The sequence below is a fragment of the Augochlora pura genome, chromosome 7 (assembly GCF_028453695.1).
Source record: "Augochlora pura isolate Apur16 chromosome 7, APUR_v2.2.1, whole genome shotgun sequence".
Taxonomy (NCBI): Eukaryota; Metazoa; Arthropoda; class Insecta; order Hymenoptera; family Halictidae; genus Augochlora; species Augochlora pura.
The window spans coordinates 25483744-25503162 of NC_135778.1; the positions used below are offsets into that span (position 1 = coordinate 25483744).

The window sequence follows — 19419 nt, forward strand, 5'->3', positions numbered from 1 at the left end:
AAGCTGTAGAAAGTGTAAATGTCGCAAAATTCAATCCATTATGTACAAAATGCACCGAGTAATGCAAAAAGAAGATTGGTACACATCATAAAAGCTATTGTGTCTTTCAAGTTAAACCTTTGCACTCGAAGCCATTTTAACTGCAAATTTAAAATAACTTTTTCAATATTTCCATTTACAGTATTTCCATTCTATGTAACAAAGTGCACTTTTATGCATACAAACAAAAAATTGATTCCTGTGACTTATACCAAATTTCACTTCCTAAAGATTTGTTAAATCTAAACAATTTGACACCGCCAATTTCAGTACCGCCTCGGAGTCGTCATTCGAGTGCGAAGGGTTAAAATGTCGAATGGTTGAAAGGGCGGGAAAGTTAGAGTCTCACCTGGACATGGCGACGACCGTCGAAACAGCATGGTATATCGCTTGCTTTCCTCTGCGTTAGTCAGCATTAGCAAAACAACAATCGCCAGTTATTGAAAGCTAACTCCTCCGGCTAAATGCACAACACAATTCCGTGGCGAACAATACAGACACGCTATTGTTACATGGAAAAGGAAGAAAAAAAACGAAACGGAAACATGATAACACAAAAGGGGAATTAAAAAAGCGTCGATCTTCTGAAAAATCGATTCTCATTGGTAAACTGACTTGTCCGTAGACGGCGGTGTTGTCGGCGAGCTCGTCTTCAGACTCTTGAACGCTTTCAGCCATTTGTGCTTGGTACTTCCGGTCGAGCCATTCGACATCTTCCGGCTGCTCACCCCATCCGGTTGACCGGCTTCTCCGCTACCGAACAGCTCTTTCTGTAAAAGGAGCACGACACCACAGTTAGTTCCAGGCTCTACATGCGTCGGACTATTCCTTTCACCTTATTATATTCATTCAAACGCTATTTATTTATTTGTCTCCCGTCGGTGAATACATATAGCTACGTATTTTTTCATTGTTACATAAGGCAATTTATATTTTACTTTGTATAGGTTGTTCTAAGAATGTTTAACAATCTGGAATTGGGAGATACCTGAGGTCGTGTCAAGCAACTTTTTCCTTTACAAAAATTTTCTATGAGGCATTGTTAACGAGTTATTAACGAAAAACATTGACCAATGAGAAGCGAGTACCGCTGACGCAAGATGGCTGAGCCAATGAGCGGAGGAAGCCCAGTTTCATTCATTGGCTCGTACCGTGTCAGAGGTAATCGCTTCTCGTTAGTAAATGTTTTTTATTAATAAATCGTGAACGATGACAAGGAGAAAATGATTGCAAAGGAAAAAATTGCTTGAAATGACCTTAAGTATCCTCCATTTCTAGATTGTTAGACATTCTTGGGACACTCTGTATATTGGAGCATTATAACAGGCACTAGTATTATAGTAATAACACGTTTACTATGTTGTGCTAAAAAAAATTTGTAATTTATTATTTAAGTATTTAAAAAATGTGATGGATTATTGAGTTAAAGTAATTCTCATTTATTTGCAAAGCTTTTGGAGCAAGATTGATTGCGAATTAAAATTCAGTTCCGGAGGCCAACAATTAACATTATGGCAATGCAATATTTATTTTTCTCATCGACTGTGAATTTTAATAGAAATTGCAGAAAATAATTGTTTTGGTACGTATCAGGCAAATACATTCTTGTTCTTTTTAAAAAAGGACCACTGAAAATAATTTTTATTCAATAGTAAAATGTTTAAAGGAGAATTGGTAACAAATTGAAATTCCATTTATGGGGTGGCTATTTTAGATGCTTTGAATCAATGCATGATAGAAAATTGCAGAAAACAATTTCTATTTAATTGAAAAAATTAGAAGTATTATATACTTGTAATACATTAAAATATAATTTGCAATTGATAACAGAAAAGAATTTCCGTTTACATATAAAATGTGTGAAATAAAATTAAATTTCTTGGTTACGCATCAGGAGAATGCAATGTTGCTTTTTCTTTTCGAAAAAATTATAGAGAACAGTTTCTATTTAATTATAGAATACATGAAGTAGAATTAGTAACAGACTGAAATTCAATTTCAGGAGACACCATTTGTTATGCATCAGGCGAACGCATTCTTGCCATTTCCTTTGGAAAGAAACTAGCAGAAAGCAATTTCTCCTTAATTGTAAAATGTTCAAAGTCGAGTCGGTAACAGATTGAAGATTCAATTCGGGTGTACAGCGTTTAGAATGCCTCAAGGCGGCGCGCTCTCCGATTTTCTTTTTGGCCAAAGAATTCGCGAAGCGGAAGCTCTTGTCGGTCCCTGCGGACCGGGTGGTAATGGAAACAGCCGCGTTTCCGGTTGACTTGTTTGACAGGCCGTGCACGGCCAACTGGTAAATAGGCAGCCGAATGGAAGAGGAAGCCAGCGCACGGTTTTAATGCGACGAAGGAACCGGCATTAATTGGATTCGACGCTGAACACGTGATGGCCCGTCGCGATACGTGTCGAATGCCGGACGGCTCTGTATGTGCCCGTGCATATACATATATGTATGCACGTACGCGCGTGTATTCTGTGGACACTCGATTCTATCCTGCGGCTATTGTACTCGACGATTTGATCGGGAGAATGGTGCAATTGTTTCGAACGAGACACACGAAAATTAAAAAGCGCTTGTTTATCCCGATGCGGGGACTTTTGCATGTTATCCAATAATGCAATGTCGAATTGATGAGATACTATGGCAGCGAATGGTTTGGTATAGGATGAAGGAAATTTAGTTGGACGAATGGTAATTAGTTAACTATGAAATATAATAACTGCAAATAATAGTAAACGTAATAACTGCAAATAATAGTAAACGTAATAACTGCAAATAATAGTAAATGTAATTACTGCAAACAATAGCAAATGTAATAACGACAAATAATAGTAAATATAATAACTGCAAATAACAGTACATATAATAATAATAAGTTAAGTGATTTAATAAAATGGTACCTTTTGGTGCATTATTATAAATGGCCATATTTGAAAATATGTAAAACTGTCTGCATAGAGATTATTAAAAATACTAATAACTGTACTATTCCGTATACTTCTTCGTTACATTTTCAGAATTTCGTTAAAAATGTGAATTATAATTAAACGAATTTAACAACATTCAGTATCACCAATTATGATAAAGAACACGATTTTCAACGAAATCAATTATATCATAACATTATAAACGGTAAAATTACTATTAAATAAATTCGTCAATACACAATGTTATCAATAATTATAAACATGATCCTGAACGAAGAAAATTGTTATCAAAAATACATCTAATCTAATTATCACACAAAATGTTATAAATATTTAAATAATTGATAATAATTGTTCAGCCTCGTCGAAAAGCCTCTGCTGTAAATGATGTAGACTAATTAATTCATTTAAATTCAAAGAAAGCCACTATTGTTTCCGCGGTATATTTAATTCGTTTTTCTCCGGTCTCAGCGAACAATTCGAAACGATATCCGTTGTCCGCGAGTTTTACGTAATAAATCACAAGTCGATCGAATACAGAAATTCTGGAAAGAAATTTCTGATGATCGTTTCGTTTCATCGATAATGAAAACGTTACTGTTCGAACCTCGGACGGCTGTTGCTCGCAAACAAGCTGCTACGTATGATCCCATTGTATCGGGCAACGTATACATATATATTTCGGAGACTTCATTCATGCACCGGAGGTGCATCGACCACACAAACTGCATTCACCGTTACCCAACAATGTACTATTCAACGCGGTTATCAACTGCAGAAACGAGCAAACCGAAACGACTAGGAAATAAGCACAGCCTGCTATTAACCGCCTCCATTAGCAATAAAAATAACAACAATGCCCTCGAAACCGTTAACAAATACTATTATCGGTAAAATACCGACCTTTTTGTATACCACAAAAACAAGTAATTCGCATTGAAGAGAAATAAATAATGCAGATAACGTCTTTGTCTGTGCATTAAAGATAACATTAATAATAACAATTGGATTCTTAAATTAATTTTTTCCTAGAGAATTTAAACATTCAAATCAATTTTGCAAAAACAATTGTAGATGTTTACATTAATTTTTCCTGAAGAATGTTTATTTTTTAATTTATTTTGTCTAAGGAATGTAAATATTCTATTTAAATAGCTTGTATGTAAATGAAAAACTGTTAGCATTAATCGTAAGAGATGCGTAAACATTTATTTCTCTTCTTGTTAATTTTAATTGTTAATTTTAGATTAGATTGTTTACACTGATTTTCCATTTGATCTACTTTTATTATACGCGTACAGTATTTGTTATTAAGAATGATGAAATTAATAAGATTGATTTTAACCAAAGAGAAGAAAATAAATAAATAAATAAATGTTCGAATATTGATCTTGTTTAGCAATAACTTGATATTGCGAATTTACAGTGAATCTGATGGGCTGGATTTTCAATTAATTATTGGTAGATTGTAACCGTGGTGTACTTGCACTGATTTCGGCAGGGTTGCAGCGGAAAGTGAATGAAGGGTGAAAGTGCAATAGCCGTGTGGCATTTCAAGGACCTAGTTCCAGAATGGCTCCGGCTCTCTCTCTCTCTCTCTCTCTCTCTCTCTCTCTCTCTCTCAAGTGTTTAAGAATTAATATGGCCGCGCGAATTTCAGGCATTCAAGACTTCCTCGTAATTGAGAAATTTCTTGCCACTGAATCACGTTTCGTTACAAGATTCTTGTAAAACATCTACGCATACGCTTGAGTGACACGAAAATTTCAAAATGGCGAAACATTCACGTCGTTTTGAGTTCGACGGTATCTTATTATGTTTACTGATTAAGACGCGAGTTTATAAAATTTCTATTGAAACTCTCGCAAATTTTTATAAACGTCACAGAGTTTCTCGGGCACACTGACCTATATATGGAAGTTCAATTTGCTCCGAAGTAAACAAACAATTACTTAGAACGTCAAAAAAGACATCTGTTCGAAACACAATGAAATGTATTTTTTTGTTATTGACCGTTATAATTTTCTGGAAAATTACTGAGACATCTTCATAGTCAGGTACGTGTAAGAATTATGACAAGAGATGTATGATAAAAGTTGTATGATAAGAGAATTATGATAAGAGACTTGTGATAAGAGACTTGTGATAAGCATCATAATAATCATAAAAAGATATCGATAATAAGAAACATGATGATTACAAGAATCATGACGATGATAAAAATTAGAATGATGATAAGATAGCGATGATAAGAAATATAATGGTTATAGGAATCATGAAGGTCATAGTGATAACTATAATAGCAAACTACAATATTCTTAAAAAATTGGAAAAGATTATTATGCCCCTTTATCTTCTAAAGAGAATAATAATTAAAAAAAGATACTAAAATAAGGAAGAAAGTAATTTTGGTGTTCAGAAATATGAAAACAAAACAACCTGATAAAATTTGCCAATGATACAAATAAATTATAAATAAATATTATTAAGATTGGAATGATAATAATTAAAAAGTTTCGAATATGTGCAATAAAAATGTTAAGAAGTAATCGAATGTTTGAAGAAATGAATGAATGAATTACAACATTAATATTAACGAGAATTAAACTTGAAACTTTTAGTTAAAAGTAAAAAAAATTTAATCACAGTAATCCAAAAAATGAATTTGTAAATGCGACAGTAAAACGTAAACATTCTAATAAAATGTAAATATTCTGACAAATGTAAACATTTATCTGAATGTAAACACTCTAACAGAATGTAAACATTTTGACAAAACGTAAACATGCTGACAAAACGTAAACATTTGAGCAAAATGTAAGCACTCTAACAAATGTTGCAAACAACTGCTTAAACGTTGTAACGAAACAAAGACGCTGAAGAATAGAAGTCGAAGGCAGTGTACACTTAATATTCATTAAAAAAACAAACCGAATAGAAACGAGAACTAAAATCGTCGCGCGAACGTCCCACAAACGTACCATTAAAAATCAGAATATCCGCGCAACCGAACAGATGAGAAAATCGAGAATAAAAACGGCATACCATGAACCGGGAATAATCGAAAAGCCAAAAGCAACTAAACTCGCGGAGGTGTGACAGCAAACGGTAAACAAATCCATGAAACCGCAGAAGGGCCGAATTAAAAACAATCGAAACAAATCCCCAAAGTACGACTACAACGTACGACGAATAAACAAATCGTTCCCCCGGTGTGAATTTCACCTGGAAGCACGGCCCCCATAAAACCAGCCACGTATGACACCGAAAAAGTGCACAGCACGCGACCGATCCACTGCCGGCAGGAACGCGACGGTCCCAGAAGAGTCCATTCCGCGATCGCGAGCATCCGTCCAGGCGTAAACAAAATTTCGCACGGTAGCATTTCGTACAGGCACACACACGTGCGTGTCCCGAAACCTCGCGTGTCTCGCGAGCACGTGTCGACGGTCCACACCTTGGGGCACCATGGGCCACGTGACCAGGTCCCCGGGAAGAAAGCACCAAACCAGAAAAAAAAAGAACGACTCGTGGTTAGTCCGAAGAAAACTCCGAAACGATGAGATAGAGAGCCGACGAAGACGAGAGATTGTCACTGGTGGTCTGTCGGGAAGGGGCTCTAGATATTTCTCGCGGAGGGCCCAGGTGTCACCCTGGTGTGTCATCGTGGTCGCATGGCAACAAAAACTTTCGACTCGAGCCGAGGGGGAGGCTCCGCCAGGTGAACGATTGTTTGCTCTCACTGACCGACTGGGGTCGAACGGTTCTCTTCGTTTCTGTTCGATGGCCAGGATCAGGGGGCTCGGGGATACTAACGACTCGTGTGCGTAACGTTGTCCAAACCATTATCCACGAGTTGACACGGCACGGGACTCCGCTGCTCTCTCTGGCTGCTCGGTTCTGCTGCTCCGCTACCTCCCTGCTGCCTTTATACCCTGACCTAGGAAGGCGGACTCGCGCGAGAGAGGAGGCCGGGAATGGATTTTCAGACGCGACGTGTTCGACGGTGACCCAGTTGCCAGGGCGCATGTCGAGCGATCGCGCGCGCCGTATTTATTCGGCAGAGCCGGGTTACCCCACAGAGGTTTTCGGAGAAGGGATCGGAGGGGGAGGGGGGGGGGCGGTGTTTACGCGAGGCCGGCTACCACACCACCGGGTTAGGCTTGTCCAAATTAGGATCAGAGGGATTACGAGTGCCGGGATTGCGGAGAACCTTTTTCCGGGGATACGTTTTTAGGGTGGCTTTCCGGCGAATTCTTTTGGGTTTTCTGGTTTGGGGTGTACGGGGTGTTGGTGGTTACCGGTCGAAGGATTTGGTTGCACTTTAAAAGGGGTGGTTTCTAAAAAATTTGTCGAAAATCGAAGGAAATTGAGAATCGTAAGTGTAACAAACATGATCGTTACAAGGATCATAATGATTATGAGGAGGATAATGATGATAACAAATATAAATGATTATAAGAATCGCAATGATAATAAGGAACATCGTGATTATAAGAATCATAATAATAAGAAGAAACATAATGATTATAAGAATCATAATAACAATAAGAAACATTATGATTATAAGAATCATAACAATAACTAAAAGTGTATTATTGATTACAAAAAAACAGTGATTACAAGAAATATAATAATGATAAGAATTATATTTGTAAGGGTGATTTTAGTCATTTTGGAGATAATAGTTAAAAGACAAGGATTGAATGATTTTAATTAAAATAATTTTATTTAATATTCGGTTGACTAGTGGAATGATTCTTCGAAGAATAATTTTAGACCAATTTGGTAATAATAGTGGAAATATGAATATTTTTAGGTGTAAGAATTTTGGAAAATACAGTTCGGATTACTCAGTGAAATGATTTTTGCGTAGTCATTTGTTAAGTATTTCAGGGAATGGCGATTGGAATGTAGACAGAAATTAATGACTTTAATTTTAAGAATTTCGATTCGAAGTTATCGATTCGTCTGATAAGAAGATTCCTTTTTAGTAGGGGTAGTTTTTAGTCAGTTTAAAAGATAATGGTTGAAAGATGGACTGAGATGGAATGATTTTGATTATAACAATTTTGTTAGATAGATAGAGATTGATTCGGCCAGTAGAATAATTTTTGCCGGGGTGATATGTAGGGGACAAATAGGGGCAGGTGGTCAAAAAAGGTTGACAGAGACGAATGATTTTAGTTTCTTAAGTAGCATGATTTTTGTCGAGGTACCACTTTTAGACACTTCAAAGGATGGCAGTTAAAATGCTTGGATAAATCCATTTTTATTTTTAGAATTTTATATCGCGTGTAATAAGTACAACGATTTTACTAGGGTTATTTTTGCAAACAATTTAAACGATGTTGACTTGAAAAATCAAGATGAAAAAATTTGAATCATAAGAATTTCGCTTGAAAATACAGATTGGGTTTGATAAATAAAATGAATCACTTAAGGGTAGTTTTAGAAAAAATAGAAATTAATCGTTGAAAGACTCTAGTTTTAATTATTTTGTTCTGAATACATATGTATACAGATTGTTTTGATAAATGTATTAATTTTAACAGGGACAGTTTTAAGATTTTTAGCAGGTTGTTAGAGCTTCCGGGCGGTAGTTGCAAAGTGAAGAGGCATGTAAGAACATTTGTTTGGTAGAAGCAGGTTGGTTTGACAACTGAAGTGGTCCTCGTAAGGGTAGTTTTGGGAGTTACGGGTGTTGTGGTTGCAAAGTGGAAAGGGCTGGTGGCATGATGTTAATTGTATGAACTTTTGTTTCGTAGAAACAGATCGGTTTGGCAGTTAGAATAGTAGCTTGCAGGAGTAATTTCGCGAGTTTCGGGTTTGTAGTTGTAAAATTGAAGATATAAAGTGGTTTTGACAGTTTTAGGGGCGGTGGCAAAATGCTGAAGAATGGAATAACGGTAGTTTTCAATCATTGTATATCGATAAGATCATTAAAATATAGCCTCTCTCCTTGGACAAGAAAGACCAGAATAATTTTAATTACCTAAATTCTTATTGCTACTTGAAGATTCATTATGAATCAGGATATTATCATTCAGGATACTATTTTCGAGACTTCGAAGATTGGAGAAGTTGAAGTACGACGGAGGAACTTTAATTACGAATATTTTCACTGCACCAGTGAGATCACTTGATGATAATAATTAGAGAAGATCTTTTTTAAATATTCAGGGTCAGAAACCATCCCTAAAGTTAAAAAGAAAACGGAGGGTAGAGATAAATAATTATAAATGAAGCAATTTTCCCTTTTGTACCATCCCGTTAATTTTAACATCGGATTTCACGGAACACTCGAAGCAATCGATATCTTTTACATTAAGCACCCTTCAGTACCACCCCCACCCCCCAATTGATAATTAACCCTTTCTGCACGAATACCGAGCTATGGATAGTTACCATCAATGTGAAGGACTATAGTCTACCACCTAATCACACCATTCGCTAAGCATACTTAGGATTGATTATTATATTATAAATAGTAATATTTAAAAATTGATAAATTCTTTTCAATCAATTTTCTCAGTTATTCCCGTTGGAAAGGTTTTTACGAACTCTGATGAAATATTGGAAAATTTTAATAAACTGCCGGATACTGGATGGTTAAATAGCGATATTTGTGCTCCGAGTCCAAATAGACTCGAGGGCTCCGCCGTTCGAGTTAACGTGAAATGTGCATACACGGCCACATGTGGCGAAAGGGTTAAACTATCATGCACCAGAGAAACTAGGACATATCGGGAACAGTTTCCAGGAATGATCTGTCATCTTGAAAGCATCTGCTTGGACCGGGAGGTCCCAGAAGGTAACACACAACAGTCAGCCATCTTGTACAAGCTGGTAGAGAATGGGTCAACCCCTAACACGAAGGAAATTGCCACGACTGATCGAAGCAGCCAATTATCGGTAGCCGGACAGCTTGTTCCATAGATACTAGTATCTGCTCGCTGTCGGAAGGTCCATTAGGACGCGTCTTGTTGAAAATTTTAGCGGAACTCCATCCATCCAATGCGTCCCCTCACTCGACACCCCTGCGATCCCCTCGCGCCCCCCTTTATCGACGCTTTCATGAAGGCACGCCGATTAAACGACGCTTCAATCGACAATCTGCATGTCTGAGACCTTCGGCGACTTACGGGTAACTTTGGTACACGTGCTACTACTTGCTTATGCTCCGCTCCTGTGTCACGAGGTAGTGCCGAAATGGAAACGACCAAAAAATTAACCGATGGGTGCAATTCTCCCAATGAGAAGATTTTTGTTTGCCGATGTTTGCATCGTCATTTTTTTATATTTTTCCATCGTTAATTTTGTATATTTTTATACCGTTATTTTGTTATATTTTTTACATCGTTATTTTTTTATATTTCTACATAGTTATTATTTAAATATTTTCACGTCGTTATATTTTGACATTTTTATGTCATTATTAATGCCATTGTTTGTTTTTCAGTAAAAATGCCGTCAAATTTGTTTTCAAATAAAGACATAAAATATCTTTAACTTTTTAAATTAAACTCCAAATTGGTCAGTGAATGGGAATGTAATAAACAAGTTTTTATACAATAGGATTAACGATATAAATAAAGGACGAACTTTTATTTGGACGCAGGGGACACGAAAACCCTTCACACGTGCATTTTCTGTTTTACAATTTGAAAATGACCTTTGGAATTGGAGATGGAACATGCGTTGAATCAAATGTTTCGAAAGTTGAACTTTTGCGTGCACGGACTGCGCATTTCCTGCTATTGTATATAATATTTATGCATGTGCAGATTTAAAAAATAAAGTTTTTCCACGAAAAATACGTTTGAAAATAACGCTTTTTCACAAGAGAGAGTATTAGTTAGATCCTCTTTTCAAACTTTTAGAAAAAATACATTATATTGTAGATAATGTTTAAAATATTTGCAAAGAGTTCCTAAGATTCCAAATATGTATTGGAATATTGCAAAGTTTTATAAAGAATATTAAAATCTGTTTAAAAATTTTTGTAATATAATGTTGTTTAAAATGGTGGCTAAAACATTTACCGTGCCTTCATTGTTCATTTTCAACTAGAAGTGTTATACTTCAAAGTAACCATGTTACAAAGTAACCATTATACCTTTTCTTCCTAAGTAGAAATGTTAAGTGTGTGGTCAGACACTGAAGCAACTTTAATTAGAAAGTACATGCTTCATGAAATCAGATACATCCAACACATTTATTCCCTAACACAATACAATTTTTATTAACATATAACTTTTAATATTCGTGTAAAATATTGCTCACTATTTACAAAATACTGTAAGATAATTTCTAGACTACCTACACTAATTATTAATCTTAAACTAGATGTAATATGGTTACTTTAATCACAAATAAAATACTTGTTTCCTCTAAGTAGAAATACCCAGCATGCGATCAAACGCAGGAGTAACTTCAATTCAAATAACATTTATGAAATCGGATGCAATAAAAGTACCTGATCAATAATTTATAGAATATTTATTGAAGGTATATCTTTTTACCACTTTTAAGGTGACAGATAATATTAAATTAATATTCTATAAACTCTCATAAACGTATCAATTATGCTAGAAAAAAGATCACAGTATCATTAAAGTTAGAAGCAATTTTAATACCAAACTTGGACAAGATATGGTTTTTTTAAATTTGAAAACCACCGAATTGAAGGATATAACAGAATGTAGCACAAAATGATACAAAACGGTAAAACTGGCACAAAGTGGAGAAATTGGCAGAAAGTGGTAATATTGTTACAAAATGGTAAAAGTGATACGAAGTAGTAAGAGTGATACAAAGTGGCAAAGTGGCACGAAGTGGAAAAATGGGCACAAAGTAGCAATATTGCTACAAAGTGGTAAAAAATGGCACAAAGTGGCAAATATAGAATGGTACAAAATGCTTAAAAAAGGCACAAAATGTTAGGATATGATTTAACTGCCAATATCCTCGATACAAAGGGAAATTATACTGTTTCTAGTCGAGACAAGCGACAAGTTCCGAACGATGGATTGGAGATGCCCCTTATTTACGTTTCGCAGGTGAATCACAGGGGTCGCTTCGTAATATTAACCACTTCGGTACGAGCGTCGACTATAGTCGACGGCCACAGATGAACACGCACAGCCGAGTGTCGACTATAGTCGACGGCCGTGATATGAACGCACACGGCCGAGCATCGACTATAGTCGACTATAGTCGACTGCCAAGAACTTTTGCCTTATCTCTACAATTGCAGTGTTTACGTCCAGAAATACACATAAATAAGCTTTTCTCGTCAAAGATCTGTAAAAGAGCAAAACGGATTCACTGTCGATGCACGAAGTAGCATGCGAATGGTGAGCGCCGGCTGTGGGCACAATTTCGTGGCCGATGCGCGCCGTACCGAAGTGGTTAAGAAGCCTCTCGGGCGAAGAAACGTTCGAAGTCGTTCCGAATACCGAATTTATCCGTCGACGGAGCGTATCACGCGGTATTTGGGGTGCCCGCGTGCCACCAGGAAGGATCAGGACACGTCGCATTCAGGAATCGTGCGAATGCTCGAGCGGAACGCTCGAATCAGGCCAATCGTCCTTGATGGGGCTTGTGCATTCGGCGCGCAAGCACGTGCACATACTTCAGAGTCGTATGCAAATCAATATTATTGAATTCCGCGTGTGGCGTGTGTTACGCGGATTCAGAGAAAAAAAACCCGGTGACTAAGCACTTCATTAAGAGCTCGCTGGAAACCATAGAAGCGGTGGGGGAACACATCAACACTTTCCTCTCGCGCGAAGTTATGTTTCGTGGAATCGTTGTTGCCAGTGTCCGGAGGAGCGCGGTTTCGAGCACGACGTTGGAAAATTTTGTTCAAGCATTCTGCAAAATGGCGGCGACAGCGGGAGATTTTGAAACGAATTCTTGCGTTATCCTTTTTGCAGCTGAAATTATTTTTTTTGGGAAACTTTTATTAGCGTTTAAAATGAGACATCTTCGGGGGGATGTTATAAAATATCATTGATAAATTTTGAAAAATATTGAACTAGATGAAGTTGACGACACGTTTGATAGTGCGAGATTTTCAAAAGATTTTTTTGAATTATTTTTGTTATTAGAGTAATTTTATTTTTAGCAAATAATTGCGGCTAGCATTTAAGAGGATATACTTTCGAGAGAAATTTTTATAGAGCCCAAGTTACATTAATGCAAGATTTTTTCATTACCTTGTAATCGTTGTTATTTGAGAATAAAATTATTTTTTACTGAATTATTTTTATTTAAAATATTAGAGATTACCGTAAAGTCTATCTTATTACAATAGAAGATTTTATAATGGTCTTTTTACGAATTTTCTTTTAACAAAATGTTATCGAGCAAGCGTAAGTAGCATTTGAAATAACATACTTTCGAATGTAATGCTAAAAAATTCAATTAAAAAATTTCGGACAATTACGAAGATTCTACCATTAAGAAATTTGAGTATTTTAGAATTCCATTATCTTGCCATTATCTTGTTTAAGCAAAATCATTTTTTACTGAACATTTGTTATCAGGATTTAATGGAACGTGATTTCGTGGATGGGATTGAACAATTTTATCGAAAAGTTTCAAAAAATGTCGACCATTCCAATTGCTTTATCAAGAACGATATTACTTTTAAATTGCAAAGTATCAATATTTACTGATATTACGGGCAGGCTAATTATGACAAAATAAACAAAAATATAACGGGTGGATGATCCGGAATTATTTTTAGCTGCGCCAAGTGATCGAGTTAAACAAAATCTTCACAGGCGCTGAGCATTTCGTGTCCACCTCAGAAAACAATATAAAAATAAAGATCCACGCTATCCTATTTTAAAACTTCACTCCTTAAATTTTAGTTGATAACTAATAAAATTAATCGACAATTTTTCGATATATTATATCTAGTTTTTATAACTAGGACAGTAATTAATTAGACAGTAAAATTATAACTAGGTCCCAAAAGTGACAGTTAAAATTATCCGTTACATTATAGATATTCCAGCACATCGATTTCACCATTCCAAGAGGAATTTTCTATACTATTCAAGCACATTAGTAATATTACTCTTTGAATTCGCAGATTCTCAGAACTCGCAAACTTTTTGCAAATTTTATTTTTCAAATAAAGCAACAATCTGCTCTTCAAGGAGTACGATTCATTACGTTCGAGAAAGCTCTAATGTCAAGCAAGTACAATGTTTCTCTTAAATCATTCCCCACCAGAAGAACCAAAAACCGATGAACAATTGAAGCAATAAACACCGTCGCAACTACTTATTCAACAATTTAATAGATATAAAACTTTCGCACGTAATCAGCGAATACCTGATTTACCGTTCAATCTTCGAGGTCATTACACAACCCGGAAACCCTGTTGAAAAATGGCGATTCACATGAGCGAACAACCCGACCTAATCATCGGAAAAAAGGCGATATTTCACTGGCGACACTTCACACAGATTTAAAACCGATCCGTCTCTCGGTATTCGGATAGGGGTGCGATCGGTCTGGGTAAAAAGCGACCTAAGTGACCGAAAGAAACGCTACAAGGTACCCGGAGCAATGATATCGTCCGCCGACTGTACTCACGGAGTCGTTAACTGCAGCCCGGTGTGTGTCTCGCAGCTAATGTCTCTCTCTCCGGCGAGATCGGTGGACCGAGGAACGAATGTGGCCGTCGACTGCTCGAAATGCGCCCGCCGCACGTGCAGGTGCATTCTACTTGCAACGTAGAAAGGAACAATGGCAGGCTCGTGCTAATTTTAATCGGCCCGATGCCACTCGGCCGTCGAGCACGGCCGACACACGACCAGGCTTTTTCTTTCTTTCTTTCTCCTGTTTCTTTATTTCCCTTCTTCCTTTCTTTCTTGCTTGCTTGCTTGCTTTCGTTCTCTCTTTCTTCGTTTCTTTCGGTCGGTTTCGGGACGCCTTCGATTGGCACCGAGGACTGGCTTCGCTTCGAGCGGACGCGTTAGCGGATTCGCCTACTTGACGTTTCGAAGGCACTCGACGGGGCTGCCGGGTCATCGGATCGGTGAAATTGTTTCGCTCACGGTGATCGAGAAAGGAATTGGAAATCTCGGTGTTTGCCGTTTCGTTGGATCAACGCTTTTAAAGTGATATATTGTCGTTTCTAGTTTTCTTTTTTGTATTTACGGTGGATTTCGATTATAGGGCCTGATTTTGGGTCTGGTTTAATAGTAGATGTAGATGATGGTTTAAGTGAACAGGTTAGATTTAATATCGCGTAACTTTTTAGTATATTTGCTAGTGGTACAGATTTTTTAAGGTGGTAAAAGTGGAACTAATACGGGCCTGATTGCAATGAGGTCATCATGTTAGGAATAATTCAATAAAACCGTTATGCTTTCATTGAATAACTCTGAAGCTGTTTTTCTCGATACAAAGATTTTGAGAGAAAATGGGCCTAATTTTCAACCTAATGCAATTATGGTGATTGAGTTAACCAGATTGAAATTGTTAAATTTTGGTTAGATAATTTTGAAAGGACTTGTTGGGATAGAATTGTCAAGAAGGCGAAGACTTTCGGCCCGATTTTGGTTCGATTATAGATGATGACGATAGTTGCATTGAGCGGGTTAGATTTAATATCGCGTGACTTTTTAGTACATTTAACAGTGGTACAGATTTTTTAAAGTAGTGGAAGTGGGACCAATTTGGGCTTAATCGAAATGAGGTCATAATGTTAAAAATAATTCGATTAACACTGCTAGGTTTTCATTGAACAACTCTGATACTATTTTTCTTGATATAGTAATAACGATTTTGGAAGAAAATGTTATCTCGGTTATGGTCGTTAATGATATTGAAATTAGTCGAATTTCATTCAGATAGTATGGTTTTTTAAGGCATCTGTTTGACAAAGATGAGAATTCTGGTAACCAAGAAAACTATGGACACTTAGGGCCAGATTTGATTTGCAACAAATGAGGATTCCGAAAAGTACAGGAATGGGTCTGATTTTGAACTTTAATTAATGAAATCTATTAGGTTCTGATTGAGCAATTTTAAAGTAGCTTCAGGAATATGAAGTGTATGGGCCTTACTTTGGGCCTAATTGTATTGAATTAACTATATTTAACTTAATTGAGTTAGTTGAAGTATGATTTAAATGCAAAAACTTCATGAAAGGTATTTTTAGTGGTAACGAGAATATGAAAAGCTGGCCTTATTTTAGGTCTAATATAAATACTACTTAGATTGGCTGATTAAGAAATTTATTAAACAGTAAACAGCAATGGGATACGAATATTTTGAAGGTCCAAAAATATTATGTCTAATTTTGGGCCTGATCTTATACGAGAAATTATCTTGATAAATAATCTAAAGAAATGATCAAACTTTAAATATTTCTATAGTCATTACTAAAGACAGTGGACCAATGAAATAATAAATATTTTAATGAGACCCAATTGAAATCCTAGCTTAAAAAAAAACAAAATCCATCCTTGAATTTCTTAATTTAAAATCTAAATTATAAAGTGAAACAAAAAGAAGTTACTAAACAGTTTTTCATCCAATAGGAAAAGCCGGATACATGATGCGACGCATTTTTATTGCAACTCACTAGACAAAAACACTTTACGCGTGCATTTTCTGTTTTACAATACGAAAAAATCCTTCGAAATTTGAGAGGGAACCACGTGTTGGATGAAATGTTTTAAAAGCCATCGATCATGGAGTTTTGCGTACACAGTTGCGCATTTACCGATGGAGGATTTATGTACGTGCCGATTTGAAAAACAAATTTCTAGCGTGAATAAATACGTTCGAAAATAACACAACTTCGCGCAAGAACAATAAATAAATTTGACAAAGTTTTACGGCTATAAAAAAAAACATCTGTAACAATAGTCAAAATATTTACATCGATCATTAGATTGAAAAGTTGTTCTCAAAAATATGTCATAAAATTGCAAAATTTTGTAACAGGACATTAAAATTTGTTTACAAACTCTTGTAAACTATTATTGTCCAAAATAGTGGCTAAAACATTTACAGTACCTTTATGGTTCAATTTCAACTAGAATTGTACTTCAAAGTGCGCGCGCACTTGTTCCTTTTCTTTCTAAGTAGAAAAGTTCAGCGTGTGGTCAGACACTATAGCAGCTTCAAATAAAGAGGTAAACACCTTGTAGATTAAAAACAATGCAGAAATTTGTTCATTAACACGACGCAATTTTTACCAGTTAATTTTATAAATACTTTACTTATTTCTTCACTACTTTTCCTTCTTACCACTTTACAAATTTTCTATTAACTCATTTGCTTCTCTTAATTCAAATTTTTCAATCTCTATACGATTTGTTAATTTCATCTAAGTTTTATCTTTCTTTAAAGATTTGTCGCATCTTATCTTTTTGTGAATACGGATACATAGAAATTCATAAATAAATTCAGATTTTCATCGAGGAGTTTGTCATTTAATCGCACTCGATTGCGAAACGCGTGCAATAGTAATTAAGCATCATGAAGTAGTCGGTTTCAAACAGCAAATGAACAGCCAAGAGGAAATGCGACGGTCCGATCGACCATAACTTGACAATTGAAGCTGGGCTTCGTCAACTATTGGGTCCCCAAGTCCAGCCAGTAATGTCCCTGGCGGGGACGGCCGGTCGGAAGTTTCCCTCCCGCAAAAACTTGCCACTTTCACGACTAACCACGTCCGTCTACCGCCACCGGAAAACCGCGACAGGGCTCGTCGAAACTTTTTTCATCCGCGGCGGAAAAGTTGCCGCGGAACAGCCGCGAGGAACGGAAGCGACGGTACGGGGGGAAGTCGTACCCGGGACTTTCCGATTGGATAACGCGTCTCCAGGGAGGAAGATGAATCGCCTTGAAGAGGAACCATCGATTACTCCTACCTTTTTGCGTTAGCCACCACGAAAAAGACTATGCGACACTAAATATTAAGGAGCAGAGGAACGTATATCACGCTTTATAGTATCGTTGCAGAGGGGACACTCGAATCTTCAAAATCCATGGGAACAGAATGGCGAAAAGAACATTTTTGAACTTCGTAGAGATGTACTTTTTCAGAATTATCAGAAATTGAAGGAACGAACGAAGTTTATGGTCACTTTGCAAAAGGGATATTTCAATTTTCAATTACAATGTATTCTAGTAACCAAGAATAATTTTTTCAACTTTGCAGAGACATTTGAATTTGCATAATTATCAAAAATTGGAAACATGACACAATTATTGTTTTAAGTGAAAGTAAAAGATTGTAAAATATCGTAGAACGAAGTTTATAATCTCGTTACTAAGATAATATTTCAATATTAAATTCCGAAAAAGGGTTAAAGTAACCAAAAATAATTTTTTGAATTTCGCAGTGACATTTGAATTTCCAAATTTATCAAAAATTTCAGAAAATGGCAGAGTTTTCGTTCTCAACGTAGTAAAATGATCGTAAAAAATCGTAAATCAAAGTTTATGATTTCACTGCAAAGATGACACATCCATCTTGAACTCAATATAAATGAAATAGAGGAAACAAGATTTTTTAAACATCGCAGTAACGTTTAAATTTGAAGAATTATCAAAGATTAGAAAAAAATGACTTAATATTTGTTATTAAAACTAAACGGTTATAAAAAAATCCTAGACCGAAATTTACGGCCTCCTTATAAAGGGTATGCTTCAGTGGCGTGGTGGTGAAGTACAGGAAATTGTTTGCACTTCGCAGTGGCTTTAGAATTCATAAAAGTTTCGCGATGTGATCAATTTTCGAGAAAAGAGGCCACTTTCACTTTCTCGCACCATTTTTGCTACGAAAGAGCACTTGTAAGAAAAACAACTCACAAGTATCAAAAGTAGAAGCTTCAGAGTTTCAGCATGGGCTAAAGTAGACCGTTATTGATTTTTTTTTCACAAAGTTGCACCAGGTTAAAAATCGTGGAGTTTCGGGTGATTTTTGTATGTAGCGTATAATTATTATGAAATAAATACCTGTGCTTGAACGGCCGCAAGGTTCAGCTGCGCCTCCCCAAGCTCGAAACGCTTCATGGAAATGTCTTTTTGCAGCTCGGCCACTTTGGTGTAAAGGTTGCTTTCGGCGCTCCTGCAACCACACAGAGGAAACGGAAAACTGCTCAGCGATTCAAGCTTCTGGGGAATTAAATGGGGTCGAGTGTTTTTCCCGAGCGAAGAACCGGTGTGAAATTGCTCCTTCGTCACGTGTTCCATTACGGATTGAACGAGTCTCGAAGGATTCGACACAACAACCGATTAGATAACTCCCTCGTTTCAATATTCAAATTCATGCTAAGCGACCCAGCAATATTCATCGATCTCGCCGATTTGTAACGTTGTTGTTAACAAAAACATATTATTGACAATTTTTATATAAGGTAATACAATGTCAGAACTATCTTGCAAAAAATTTGCAAATTG

At 36.4% G+C, this 19419-nt stretch overlaps 1 protein-coding gene across 2 annotated transcripts in view; it reads right to left on the minus strand.

Moving 5' to 3' along the window:
• Nucleotides 1-19419, minus strand: part of Stacl (SH3 and cysteine-rich domain-containing protein) — a 120727-nt gene that overhangs the window by 15680 nt on the left and 85628 nt on the right. The window contains exons 6-8 of one of the 2 annotated variants that reach the window (XM_078184968.1): nucleotides 18976-19087; nucleotides 655-809; nucleotides 389-439 (exon numbers count right to left, since the gene is read on the minus strand). In XM_078184968.1, the coding sequence (XP_078041094.1) occupies nucleotides 389-439; nucleotides 655-809; nucleotides 18976-19087 (318 nt within the window). The remainder of the gene's footprint in view (nucleotides 1-388; nucleotides 440-654; nucleotides 810-18975; nucleotides 19088-19419) is intronic. The other variant, XM_078184969.1, reaches the window with a different exon arrangement.